Source organism: Xyrauchen texanus, chromosome 44, assembly GCF_025860055.1.
Source record: "Xyrauchen texanus isolate HMW12.3.18 chromosome 44, RBS_HiC_50CHRs, whole genome shotgun sequence".
Classification (NCBI taxonomy): Eukaryota; Metazoa; Chordata; class Actinopteri; order Cypriniformes; family Catostomidae; genus Xyrauchen; species Xyrauchen texanus.
Window position 1 is genome coordinate 27,878,130 of NC_068319.1, and position 14,458 is coordinate 27,892,587.

Consider the following 14,458-nt stretch of genomic DNA (forward strand, 5'->3'; position numbering starts at 1 on the left):
CACATTTTTGATTAAAAGTGAAGTCAACAAAACAAAAAAATAACACATATAAGGTTTGGGAATTATGTAATGACAAAATGTTAAACAGATGTTTATAATATTTAGGCTTTGTCTTCAAAACTCATTTCAAGCATTTAAGTATGTCCAAACTTTTGACTGGTGTTGTATGTGTGAGGAATAGGAAACGACTGTCACTAAAAGTTTTGTCAAAATCCAGGCAAATATGCATCACATTCCTCACGTGAGCGTTTCCATTTGGTAGTCCTTTTCCACTGAAGCGTATATGAGCTGGAATGTGCCAAAGAGGGAACACTGTCTATTTTCAACCCTCCTCTATGCATTTTCCCTTGCAAAAAAGGCTGCAAACTACTTGATGAGTCAACTTCGTGATGTTTGCTTGGACTTGCCTGGCTCGGAAACGATTCTAATAATTGGTTCTGAAAAAAAAACTATAAACAACCTCTGAAATAGGTGACCTTGTTTCCCAAAGTCAAAAAAGTCTGCTAAAAGCAGCTGCTGGTAATTTTGTTTGCATACCAAAAAATCAGTTTGAAGTCGTTGAAGGTGTTTTTGTAAATAGCATTGTTCTCTTTAGCCGATACCTCACAAAAACCTCCTGCTACAGGATATGTTGATGTCTACTGCTTTATCTTCAGTGCCTTTCAATTTTCCATAAACAAACATTGGCAATGTGCGATAAGCTAGCGAATTGTATAGAGATATAATTGTTACAGCTCAGCTGAAGTTTGAAAATGATATTATATCAGAAAAAGCTATTTATGATGGCCTTATCTTGTGTTATCAAAGTGCATTCAAGAGTTGGCAAGCGCAGCTACCCCACAGAGCACGCGCTGAATTCAATGGAAAGAATCATAAAATGCTGGCGAGACTTGAACATTCTTCACAACTTTTTTGGCTGGCTGTCCAACTTTGAGGCAGATTGCATCCCACAAGGCCCCTCTAACCTTTGTCCCTTCTCTTTTTCCTATTTTTTTTCTGGTTGATTATTCTCTTCTTGCAATGCAGTTAGTTGTAAGTATTTGAACTGCTTTGATTAATGTTAGCTGCGCTACATAAGGGCTATGGGGTGCTCCCAATCAGCAGTGGTGAGCACCTACCGACAGTGGTCCGATGCACGAGGGCAACCAAGTCTATTCCATCTGGTCCAAACTGACAGAAGGCACAAGTCACAGAAAATTTGAATGATGGTTACTAGTGAACAACTAGTACAGACCAAGTACACCCCTTCATGGCAGTTGTATTCCCTGATGGAAGTGGCCTCTTTCAGTAGGAGACTATGCCCTGCCACACTGCACACATTGTTCGGGAATGGTTTGAGGAACATGATGAAGAGTTCAAAGTGTTGCCCTGGCCTCCAAATTTCAGATCTCAATCAGATTTAGTATCTTTGTGATGTGTTGGACCAACAAGTCCAAACTATGGTCGCTCCACCTCCCAACTTACTGGACTTTAAGGCTCTGCTGCTAATGTCTTGATGCCAGAAACCAAAGGACACCTTCAGGGGTCTTGTAGAGTCCACGCCTTGGCAGGTCGGCATTGTTTTGGTGGCAAGTGGAGGACCAACAGGATATTAGGCAACAGCATATGGCCATAATGTTTTGGCTCATCAGTGTAGTTTCATGAACTGTGCCTCAGAAACTTGTAAACTATGATGGCTGCTTTTGAACATTAACATCCGTATTTGCACTTGTGCTCTGGGAAGGGTGCTTGTGGTGATGCAGCTGTGTGTATGAGTGGTCAGATACACTTCTTGATCAAAATGTCCATCTGGGTTTTGTACTTTTGTTTAATGTAAACATAGTCAGTTATGTTTTAGGTGAATGTAAACAGGCTGAACAATTGATAGATATTTGTCAACCTTGCAATTTATCCCTTGCAGTCTAAATGCAGCCAGATAGAGTAGCATTAGAGTTGCAGATGCAGGGCTCCAGACTGTGACCAAAACGGTCACATTTGCAACTAAAAATATTAATTTGTGAGTAATGTTTTTGCAGAGGTCGCCACTGGTGACTAGATATTTTTTTACATTTTATAATATCAAAAAAGAAAAATATTTTGTGCTTGCTTGGTTGCTTGTATTATGAAAAGTATGCCATCACATCATTCTGCATTTTGATGTAATAAAACAAGCCCGCTGCACTTGAACCAGGTCAGTGAATTCAAATTCATCCAGAGTGGTTAAGTGTTTGTGCGGAAAGTGGAGATAAGCAAGAACTGTAAGCAAGAACATAGTCCCATTCGGTCTTCCACGTCATGGAGCACCTTGCTGCATCATCCAAAAACATTGATATAAAAGGAAGAGCAAAACACGTTGCACAAAAAATGGACAATTTGACTTTCATGGCATTCTGTCACTTTCTACAAGACCTGTTTGCAGAACTCTCGCAGTTGAGTGTTGTGCTCCATAAGAACTCTCTCATTCTTCATGCTGTGGCAGCTATCATGAAGGATAAACCACTGAGAAATGTAAAATTGGAGGAGTTTATCCACCACACAAGACTGTATTCAACTGCTCAACATGAAAATGTGGTTACAGCACAGAGAGATAAAGAGACAGAGAGACAAGTAACTAAAAGAGAGCAAAAGACAGCAGTTACTGACTACACGGTCATAACATTTCAAAACAATCAACTTAAGTGCTCTAGTCTTTCAAACTTCAAAGATGAACTACAACACCACATTGAAAAAACTGTAGACATTGTAGTTAAGGAACTTGAAAGGCTATTTGAAATGATGAGAGAAAACATATAGCAAGTACAAAGGGGAAAGAGATAATTCGATGCTTCTCAGTCTTTGTTCATTATTCATGGCCTGATTATGTTACCACTTTTAGAGAAAATTAGATTGACATACTAGCCTAGTTTCCAACCACCATTCGCGCTATTTTGTTATCGACAAAGTGAAAATTCATTTTCCGCCTTCTCCCCGTTTCCATTCAAATGGCCTTTTATCGATAAAAAGGGTGTGCGTGATGACGTCATGCCTGAAAAAACACTTTGTCGCATAGGTTTTAGTATATCACAAAAGAAATCTGCCCTGAAGCTGTTTCCATTCAGAAATGTGTGTTTATCGCTAATTTGCCTCCCAGATGTCCCTAATTTTGTTCCTCCGAAGTTTTGGTAAAACAGATGTTTGTGTTGGCACTCCTGGAAGTGTCAGGTTTGCAGATTGGCTCTATATGCCGTAAAGATCAATCCATAATCACGTACAATAAATTGGCTTTCAATACTGTCGTCATGATTAACACAGGCTAAGGATTGGGGCAATCTCTTTCATGTGACACTACATGTTTGCGTTAATGCCAATTTTATCGCTAAAAAGTGTTTCCAAAAAATGTTTTCACGACATTTGATGTATCGACATAGAGTTTATGCGCTTGAGTTAAACTAAAGAATATTATGTTGACATTTCTGATGTTATAGCGATAAATGTAAGTGCAGCGTAGAGGGAAGACTAGCAGCTGTACATCATCGCACCATTAGCTGGGTAATTCCCAGCCAATCACATGTAAGCCATTGCTTTATAAGTCTGCTTACAATCAATCACATTGCTGTTTCAGTGTGCAACCTCCACCACCCCACCACCACCAGTTGAGTCCCGTCCTGCACGGGGGTAGGCTCTTCACCCCTGCCTCCTATCTCCGGCAGGATATGACGGTTCCGAGTACAACTTCTTCGGACCGCCAGAGATGCCAAAGAGAGACATTATTTGGTTAAGTTTTATATTCTTCAAATAAATGGCATCTTAAATCTCACTCAAGTCTACAAGTCTTCCTGATAGAATGTGTGTTTCCATCAGCTTTATTTTAATGCGCTAAAACTTTTTTCGCGAAACATCCTTGGATGGAAATGTAGTTACTGTTAAAATGGTATTAAGACCTCTTGCTGAAGAATGAGTGTGACTTAAATGCTGTACAGACAGAATGGAGATTGCTGAAAACTCTGATTAAAGGACAGTTTGCTGACAAGTCCTATAGCAGTTTGTGGGAAGTCTTATTGACAAAAGAGCCTTACTGCTCAGATTTCAAGAACATTTTGCATTTAGTTGATATAATGCTTGTTCTACCAATTTCAGTGGCACAGTGTGAATGTGGCTTTTCAGCCGAAAACCGAATAAAGTCCAAAGTCTGCAATTCACTCCATGTCTCAACCTTGGATGATTTAATCGGGATCAGCACAGAGGGCCCATTGCTTTCAACAGTTTGATCCTGAACCATGTGTGAAATGCTGGCTTACTGCAAAAAATAGGAAAAGGCCAAACTTACACTGGATGGCCAACTGACACTGACATAATAATAATAGTCAGTAACTCTGGCTCAGAGTCTGAGTAAAGAACACTTCTTTATGACTGTATATTGTTCTCGAGTTGGAAAAGCGTTTTGGTTCCCACTGTTGGTGGTAAACATTGATGATTGAAAATCAGTTTCCTGGACATTGTAAAGAATCAGATGCTGAAAAAGGAGGTCAGATGACAGTAAGACAAAAAGTAAGTGTTTGAAAGCATAAAGTTTTATTATTTGGCACTTCATAAAATTTTGGTGCCTATTTTTTGTCTTTTAGGAGCCAATGGATCCTACATGAGTTTTTTTTTTTGTCTGTAGCCCTGACATGAGGGCTCTGTAATTAGTCATTGTTTTGGAAGGTTACCGTGCACGTGTGTTTGTGTTCCAGAACCTTATAGTTCCCATTAATCCTAACTTTTGCCCATGCATTACGGTCATCATTTTTCATTTTTACTTATACTTGAATATGCAAACTCAACATCTGGTTGGCATATGTGCCGCAGTTATGTGTGTTTTGGCGTTTAATATTCAAATATAAAAACATGTGGTCAGAAAAGTCCTCCAAAGCCATCAAATTTTCATATACGCTCATCTTAGGAACATTTGGTACCACTATGGTGTCTTGTAATGAAAATTGCAGTGCAAATGTATTGTTAAAAATAAAAGTAAATATGTGCCAAGTGCTAAACATGTATGATTTATGTCACTACTGTAAATTTGTCACTAGTTTTAAAATATTAATATTGTAATGTACTGTGTGTGTGTGTGTGTGTGTGTGTGTGTGTGTGTGTGTGTGTGTGTGTGTGTGTCTTCCATTCAAAGGCAATTAAATGTCTGTGAGCTCTATAGCTCATATTGTTGGGAAACATTCAAGGGTGTTATGTAAAGAGGGGCTGTTTTTAACATGGATTAACTGCTCTATGTTTATCTTTACCAGATGCTCCGTCGTTCTGGAGTGTTCGAGCTAGCCAAACGGCTATATACACCACACTAAATAAAATATAAAGATATTTTCCCCTGATATATAATTTACAACTGGCCTATGGTCAACATTTAGCCCTAGTTTTTTTGCACTGTGGTTTCACATGTTGAAGGTAGAAAGGGCTTGTGTGGAGAGACATTTTTGCGGTTAAAATAAAGTTGGAGCATTCCGTTGGGTGGGGGTTGATGAAGCCGGAATTATAACTTTGCCCCTCTTGGCTCTGTCGCAAGAAACCGCAGGTGCATCCACTTTGTAAGAGGTTAAAAAAATTGTGGGAGAAGAAATACTGCTATATTGGAAAGATCCCTATCTACAATACAATATGAATAACTATGGGGAAACAAGTCATGCAGTATCTAGATGCATAAACCCATTTTAGACATCTTCATACAGTATTTATACAAAATAAACAAAGAATGGCAATATGGATCACTGACAAATAAGGCTGTCCGTTGTGGAAAAAAAATTGAAATATTTAAAAAATCTACTTTAAAACGCGTCAAGTTCGTAGGAATGTCATCTTTGTGTCCAATTCAGTTTCATAAATCATTGCCTACACATTCGCTGCAAACTGAGAATTTTAATTGAAATTCTTTTTTTTTTTTTTATTTGACTAATCAAAATGTATCACAATTACAATATCAAAGGAAATAATTAACAATTATAATTTTTGTTATAATCATGCTGCCCTAGCCATTACTGGATATTGGGTGGGACTTTATCCATTGGGAATTAATAGGATTGTGCATTCCAGATTGAAGTCAGACCTGAATGGACATGCAGGATGAGGACCATCTTGACATATCCCAATGGTAACGCTTTTAAAAAAAATCTATTGTTGTTTACTATCATTACAGCAACTTTTATTACATTGATATTAACCAGTTATAATCACCTGCAGCCTTGTGCCTAAAGCCCAATCTTTGTCTAATATTGCTTTATCATCTAAATATAGACATCTAAAAATAATAATTTTATCAGCTAAAATTAACCGCCACGTTATGCAGAACGGACCATAAAATTGCGCTGCGTTATGTAGAATAGGACAGCGAACAACACCCTGCCCCACTCATCAACTTTTGGGCCAGTTGCTATGTAAAATCCCAGGCGATTTCTCTTCCCAGTGCAGCCCTGGCAAGGGCATAATATTAATGAGCATGTCCTTAACGCCTCATGCGCGAAAATCGCGCTTACTTCCACATTAGACATCCGGGAATGTGCACGTGGTCAAATCGTACAAATCGAGTTTATGCGAACAAAATCGTACGACATCACATGAAATAGCCACCTCGTGAATTATGTATGACTTTTCATGAGATCGGGTTGTGATATCTGTATCGAACGAAACGTCTCAATGAAACAAGCATATGATTTTGTAATCTCTGGGTCTTTACGTTCAAATAATTTTATTATAATCAAAAAGATTGCATTTTTTTTTAAGTGCACTAGGCCTGGCCCTTATATACTGATAAAGCTGACTTCCAAATTAGTGAAAATGAGACCGTTACTCTTGTAGATGCTGGTTGATAACATGCAGAAGGTCTTTATGGAATGTGAGACCTGCACCTCTCTGATGAATTTGACAGTCTCTTGAGAGTGGAGAATATGGAGGTCATCCAGATAACAAACTACATCAAGTAAGAGCTGGCCACTACTGGCTGGGGATACATATGTCGCACATTGGTGTCTGTAAAATTAGTATTGTGACTTTTAAAGGATTATTAGACGTTTTCAGACTAATAGTGAGGCTTTATAACTTTTGCTGTAAAAATGTGTTACTACTCCAATATGTGGTTTTGAGAAGTCAAGCTCTTCAGACATATTCTGATGGAGTGAGAAAAATTCTCATATTACCAATTCCCAAAAGTTGTCCGAAAATAATGATGTCTAAACCACATGGAAATTAATGGTGTTTTTCACCATTCTGTTAGTTTTAGACATTTTTTTCCCCCCCAGAAAAACAAATACTGTGGAAAATTGATAAACTGGTAATTATATGTGTCGTTTTGGCAAAAATATGCTTCTCCCGGCAATATTATACATAATCTTTTGTAAAAACTCAGTTACTGGTTGAGGTTCCCAAGAATGTTGACAAACTGCTGAGTATTCCCAACTCGTCATTGTAATAGGTGATTTAAATATACTAAAATGCTTCAGGAGATTCTCCATAGAGTTTTGTAGAGAAGGTTTGGGAAAAAAAATTATCTTAATTGTTGTTTTTAAATTTGTTTTGGAATTAACATAATGCAACTCAACTGAGGTAGAATAACCGAATGGCTGTTGGTTTAAACTTCACAAGGGTTGATTCATGACCATTTTTTCCTTGATCTTGTTCCAAACCTGTTGCACGTTCATGAGCACAATGGGACAGGGTCATTCAAAGTGGCTCATATGTTCACGTAAGAACTGGTCTTGTTTAATGCTAAAAACAATGCTAGTTGACGCATGAACACATTTGCAACGAAACTCCTCGCATAAACTCAAAAATTATTATTCCCTTCCCTCCAGTGAGCCCGTGAGAAAAAACAATTGATAAATATTAAGAACTATAGTCTTGACCAACACAAATTTGGTATCGTTTGAAAGCTTAGAAGATCTACTTTTGATAATATATGAAAATATTACACTGTACATATTATTGCATATGTGTGATATGTTGTTGGAAAGCTCTCAAAGAGTAGAATACAACCAGCCTATATATTTTACTCACAGACAAAAGCATAGTGCGTAATAGTTAAGTATGTGTTTTGAAATGTATGTTTCATGTAAACAGGTGTTGCTTAATAGCGCATAACTTCACAAAATAAACAGAACATAATTGTACTTATTATAATTTCACAGACGTTAATTAGAGGATAATCGGATGCATAGATCATTAGATAATTGACACAAAGCACAATGTGCACACAGCATCTCATTATCTGGTATCTTGAAATTTGGCTGAAAACATTGTAAGCTTTCCTGGATCAGATGACGTCATCGGAAATGATGCAGCGTCATGGAATGCTAAACCAATCGAATTGGGTTCAGATCAGTGCAGAAATCATCCACATTTGGGCAGAGACATGTGATTGGTCACTGTTACATATGGCCACCAGGAGATGGTGCCAAGTACATCGCACAGACTCAATGATGACTCAAATGACACAGAATGAAACCCATTCTGTGAAATCTCATTGCTAAAATCATGTCTGCATGCTATGCAAACATTTAGTCATTGTTGTTTTTGCATGTGAAATTAGTTATTTTGTTCAATTAATATGTTTTTATTTGTTTGGAGAGGCTTCTTGGACACTAGGATAACATGTTGTACACTAGGATAAATTATATTTGTAATGCTATAACTTTTGATTGCATGGTTGAGTCAACACTAAATTTTACTCAGTTAAAGTTGACATGATTGGGAACAAAACAAAAGCATTTTTGGAGCCACCTTGTTTACACCCAGAGACATTATGTCAAATTAGAAAAATAAGGAAAAAAGTACATTTTAAAAGTTTTTATTTTTTATTTTACAGCAGTTCTTAGGCTGAGAGTTTTCTTTTCAATGATACCAAACACTTGATCATCCTTGTTGTCCTTTTTTATTTTATCATCTTATGAATGATTAAATAGTTGGTTTCATTTTATTACTTTTTCACTGCTCTCTGTGACCCTATCAGAACAGAAATGCAACCTATTTTTGGGTCATGACTCACCAGTTTAGAACCACTGATGTAAACTTTTGTTCTATGTTCTATGTGTTTTACATATGCCTAATACATTGTTTTTTGTCATTGAAATCCTCCTTCATATTATAGAAGTAAAATGTGTTGTGAACACCATTTATGTTGTCTTAAACCTCAGGTTACTCCTGAACTGTACCTGAAATGTACTGTTAGTCACTTATAAAAGCATCAACTACTTTACTAGACAAAAATAGTATACATAGCAGAAAAGGGGTTATTTTCGGTCCCTGGTTCTCACGCCCCAGCTGTTAGAAGTTGTCTTTTGTTGGTTTGTTTTGCTTCTGTGGATATCACCTGCATGTGGTGGTGTCCTGGTACACTGTGGTTTGAACACGTCCTATGGCCAAACGGACAGTGGATAATATATTACAATGTGAGTCATCAGCTCAATGGGTTTCAGGTTGCTGTATATCGTTTTATCAACAAATGTTTGTTCTTTTTAGAGCTCTATCCAAAGTAGACCTTCACATTTGGGAATGTGATGTCCTAAGTCAAAATAATAATTTTGTGTATCATTTATAGTGATTTTTATAGCTTGTGCTGTAACTTTATAAAAAACCATTCATCGTTTAAAGTTTCTAAGCCTAATTTCCTCAGTTTACTCTGGTGACTTAGTTGTTTACAGATGGACCAAAATTTCACTTTCATTTGGGAATACTTCCTTGTCATGGATGAATTAATTAATGAAACCCTCTCGAGTCTTGCTGTGAGGTTTGTTGACTTCAACTGTAGGAATGTAAAGATATTTCCTGCATTCACCTCACTGTGCCTCAGGCTACAGAAGCGTCAGTTTGTCATAAAACAAAATTGTATCCTGCAGGCAGATCTCAGACGATGTTTACAGTGTGTTTATACAAGGCTCTTCAAGACCGTATTTCAGATAGCAGACATCAGTAATGTTTTTTATTATTATTATTGTAGGACAAAGCACAGTTTGCCCTTAAATGTCAAAGTAAATGTACTTAATCAAAAGAAATATTGTTTTAATTGCCCATGAACATGCCAATGCTAATACGTCACAAGAAAGACTGTGTGACCTCAGCCCTCTCGTGAACGCACAAACTGCCGCTTACCAGACGCGATGATTTGTTGTTAAAAAGTGCTTAAATATTTATATTTTTTCACACCAAAAGTGCTCATATCGCTTTATAAGACATTAATTTATATTCAACAACAATATTCCAAATTATTTACATGATTGATGACAGATTGATTGAAAGCTGAATCGAATCAGTTCCCAGCACTACTATCAGAACATAGTTGCGACCCATTTTCGCGTCACAACCCACCAATCTAGAATCACTTATCTAAACTGTTATTTTTGTTTTGTTTGTGCTTACAGATGCCTGGTTTAGTGTCCTGCCCTGCCAGTCAACTAGTCTTTGGAATTATCTTTCTCTCCTCTGTCTGCATCAAGTCAGAGATATGGACCGATGAAGGTACACTGTTTAAAATGATTGTTGCGAAAGTTGAAAAATTACAATATGAATCATTTGTTTGAATATTTGTCCTCAGTAACACAGAGTAATTTTAATTTGTTTGTTTAACCTGTTGATACACAATCCCCCCGCACGCAGTAGTGACGTCACTCTGCTTACATTTAATATATAATTTACCATCTATAAATGTAATTAATGTTAACAAATTATACATCTTTTCAAAGGTCTAAGGGTTGAACATTGATATCCGATCTCTGTTTCACGATAGCAATGCTCCAGAAACATCCATTTAGTTATTTGTGCCATGAGAACAAATCAAAACAGGACTTCATACCTTTGTTATGAAAACACGATTGCCAGATGAATCCAGTTCGCCACACTTGGGTCAGTTGTCCATGACAAGCGTTCTCCAAATGGGGCGTAGTTTTATTCATAATAGCCGAGCAGTGCAGTCAGATTTTGTGTCGTCTTGAAAGGGCGGAGCCTTAATTTTACTCTGTACTCCCACCAGCGATTTTACAGAGATTAAAGCTGCAGGAACCTTAGTTTTTGTTAGATCATCTTCAAATTTGAAACATAACTTCTTTAGACTTGTGGCTTTGAGAACATTGTATTTCTGGGTTGTCTTGGCATATTTATTATTGTTCTTTTAGATTATAAAAACATGTTCAGCACAAAATATTTCCATTACTATAAACTTCAGCTTCTCTAACTAAAAAATAACAACATATATTAATACTGAAACTTGGGAAATAAAGCCCAAAGTGTCTTCTTTCAAAAGATACTACAACTGTGTTGTAGTATCAAACTCCAAAGGGTCCAGTAAATACAACCATTTCAGTTCAGTTATGTCATTTTCATGGTTTGTGCTCATAAAGGGTTAAATATCCTGTTTAGCTAATAACATTTGTTTCTTGTTTATATGTTGTTTTAAATTACTTTTAATTTGCAGTGAATATTGCCATCTTTGCTTCTGCGAAAAGTAACATCTTGTTATGTGCAGTAGTTTTATAGTATAATTATACATTATAAGATTTACTGATTACTAAGTTTGCACTTTTTGCTATGACAAAATTAACAACTATCAAGCCCTTTCAACATTTAATCATGCACAGGAAATAAATTATAGATATCTAAAAATGAAATTAAATAGATACATCAGTTATTACGTTTGCATAAGTAAAAATATCAAATTGATATCAAAAATTGTATCGTACATAACTTTTGATAACTGTAACTAGACTAGTAGAATTTCACAATGATCTGTCATTTACTCCTATACTCCTATTTAATTTCTACACAAATCAGCTCTGTTCTTTTTCCTAGACATGACAATGGTTTTGAATTGTGACAATGTTAATTTCAGATAATCTGAAAAGGATTTTAGATGAATTGAAGATTAATTAACGATGTTAAAGGCTTTTCTTTGTTATATTACATTATAAAGGTTTTTTAGATTTTAGATTATAATCACATTATAGATATCTGAAATTTGAAAGTGAACATCTCAACTTGCGTTCACACTGCCAGCTACTTTATCGCTGCATGTCGCCAGTGGCTGGCAGTTAGGTCGCTAGTGGTGTGTATGGAGAGTCTAAACAGCACTGTTTCTTTACAATTAATATTATTATTAAAATATTAGGATCATGTGAGCTCTATCGTCTTCTCTCGTATTGGCTTTCGCTCTTGAAAGTCGCTCTTCATTTGCATATGGTTAAACATTTCTCAACTTTGTCGCGGCGCTGGACACGCCCACATCCGGTCTCCAACGGTCGCCGTCGCTGGTGTTGCCGGAAGTCGACAGCTCTCATTGAAATTGAATGAGATGAGATTGTTTTGACGCTGCATGTCGCTGGCAGTGTGAACGCAGCTTAAGGCCTTGTTCAGATTTGTTTTTAATATCCAGATTGCACCCAGATGAGTTTTGATAATCTGGACAGAAAAAGATTTTTCAGACTCAGATTCAAACCACATCGTGAGGTGGATTCAAATGCGATTGAAATCTGATTTTTTCAGAGGCTCTGGCTGCTCAAATCTGATTTCAAATGGTCTTTTGCATCACTCTTAAAGCGACATACAAGGATTATGTCAAAATTCGGTGACTGCAGCACGGAACATCACAATATTTACCCGTCTCCTCCGTTGCTCAGTTTTTCTTGTGCGACAGAGAAGTTCTGCACCATGACTGGACTTTGCGCTTATTTGGAGAGCAAGATGACGCACCTCCATTTTTCCTGCATCTGTTTTGAAAGCATCGTCACGTGGGTACGGTTATGTCTGAATGCGCAAATCCGATTTAGCACTTGCAATTAATAGTGCGGACAATCTGCCTGAAAAGATCTGATTTGAGAAAAGATCTGATTTGCCTGCGGTCTGAACATAGCCTAATTGTAGATTTTTTTAATTCATATCCTGCATGTGATTAAATGTCAAAAGGGCTTGCGATAAAACAACAGCATAGATAAAGTTCGCAAACGTATTTCGTATTTGATCGCTTTTATTTGAGCTCTAGAACTTTAGGAAGCAAAATAAATGTTTACGTCAACAATATTGTTGTTGCCAGTGTTTACATTGTGTTGTTCACTGACCAACATATATAATTCCCCAAAAGTCTCTGTAGCATGTCTTGGTTTAGACAAAGCATGTCAAATTAACTGCTCACGTTTTCTATCAAATTTGTGTCACATTAACGGACTACCCCAAAAAGCCAAACGATTTACTGTGCTTAAAATGCTGTTTTAATCCAAACCAGGAACGTAGCCATGGTCTTCTTTTGTAGAACAATAAACATCTCTGTTTAGAATTCATGTTGAGCCCTGCATATTGATTGTACAATTAATGCAAGCAAGTACAGTGTGGTGTGTGTGCGTGTGTGCATGTGTGTGTGCGTGTGTGTGTGTGTGTGTTATGGCTGCAGTTTTGCTAGCCGGAGAGGGAGAAATCTGAGAAATGTGGTGGGTTTTCAAATAATATGCTTTTGCCAATATTTCCTGAAAGCAGACATTGAGCACGACCATTTCTGGAGTGCAGTTAGACCCTGGGCACTGGAGGAGCGCCACTCCCAATGTATATGACTGTGTGTGTGTGTGTGTGTGTGTGTGTGTGTGTGTGTGTGTGTGTGTGTGTGTGCCCCTCTTTGTTTAACATTTGGCAGTAAATGCCTGTTATTCTGTCCTGATATAAATACTGAAATCTGACAAGGCAGAAAAGCACAGGAACTTAAACACCCTGATTTTGCGTCTCTTTGCCATAGAATCCCATTGGGCCTATTATAATGATAAATGGTTATAATATATATTGCTGTTTGTACTGTGACATGCAGAGTTGGGGAAGCTACTTTAAAACAGTAGAAAGCCAAGCTACAATTTCTCATAATTTAAAATAGTTAAGAGACAGTCAATCTACCCTTTTAAAAAGTAGTTAGCTACACAAATAGTCTTGTGTTGCCAGACTTTTGACTATTGGCATAAAGTCTGGTCCATTTTCCAGATAATTCTTACCAAGAACCTTTCACTTAGACTGTCTGATTGACATGTAAAGTGACCAACCACATTTTTTTTTCTTTACGTGCTGTACTGGCAATTTCAGCCAGCTCTCAGAAATCTATTTATGTTACTGGATTGAAACATAGTGCTAAATAGCAGTATTTAAATATGGATTTTCTAAACAAAAAAAAACGTAAAATGCCACACAGGGACATTTGTGAACACTACTATATTCTAGAAGCAATATGTCAGAACAAACTGATTTGCTAAAGTCTTTTAAAGATTTTCCAATGCTACGATTAAATAAGATAATCTTTTTTTGTTAGTTTACCAATTCATTGAATCAGTATATCCAAATGAAATGATTTGCTTAAATCTGTAAGATTTCCCAATGCTACAAACAAATCATTGAATAATTTATTTGAACTGGACAAACTAATTAGCTAAAATCGATCAGCTTTTGCCATGTGACAAAGAGGTCAGCTTGTAAAGCTGCATTTGTATATAATGTGATAAATATA

General features: G+C 36.9%; 1 protein-coding gene across 1 annotated transcript in view; it reads left to right on the forward strand.

The window, feature by feature from the left end:
• Positions 1-14,458, forward strand: part of LOC127636772 (interleukin-11 receptor subunit alpha-like) — a 57,216-nt gene that overhangs the window by 12,717 nt on the left and 30,041 nt on the right. The window contains exon 2 of the mRNA XM_052117492.1: positions 10,356-10,452. Coding sequence (XP_051973452.1) covers positions 10,356-10,452 — 97 coding nt within the window. The remainder of the gene's footprint in view (positions 1-10,355; positions 10,453-14,458) is intronic.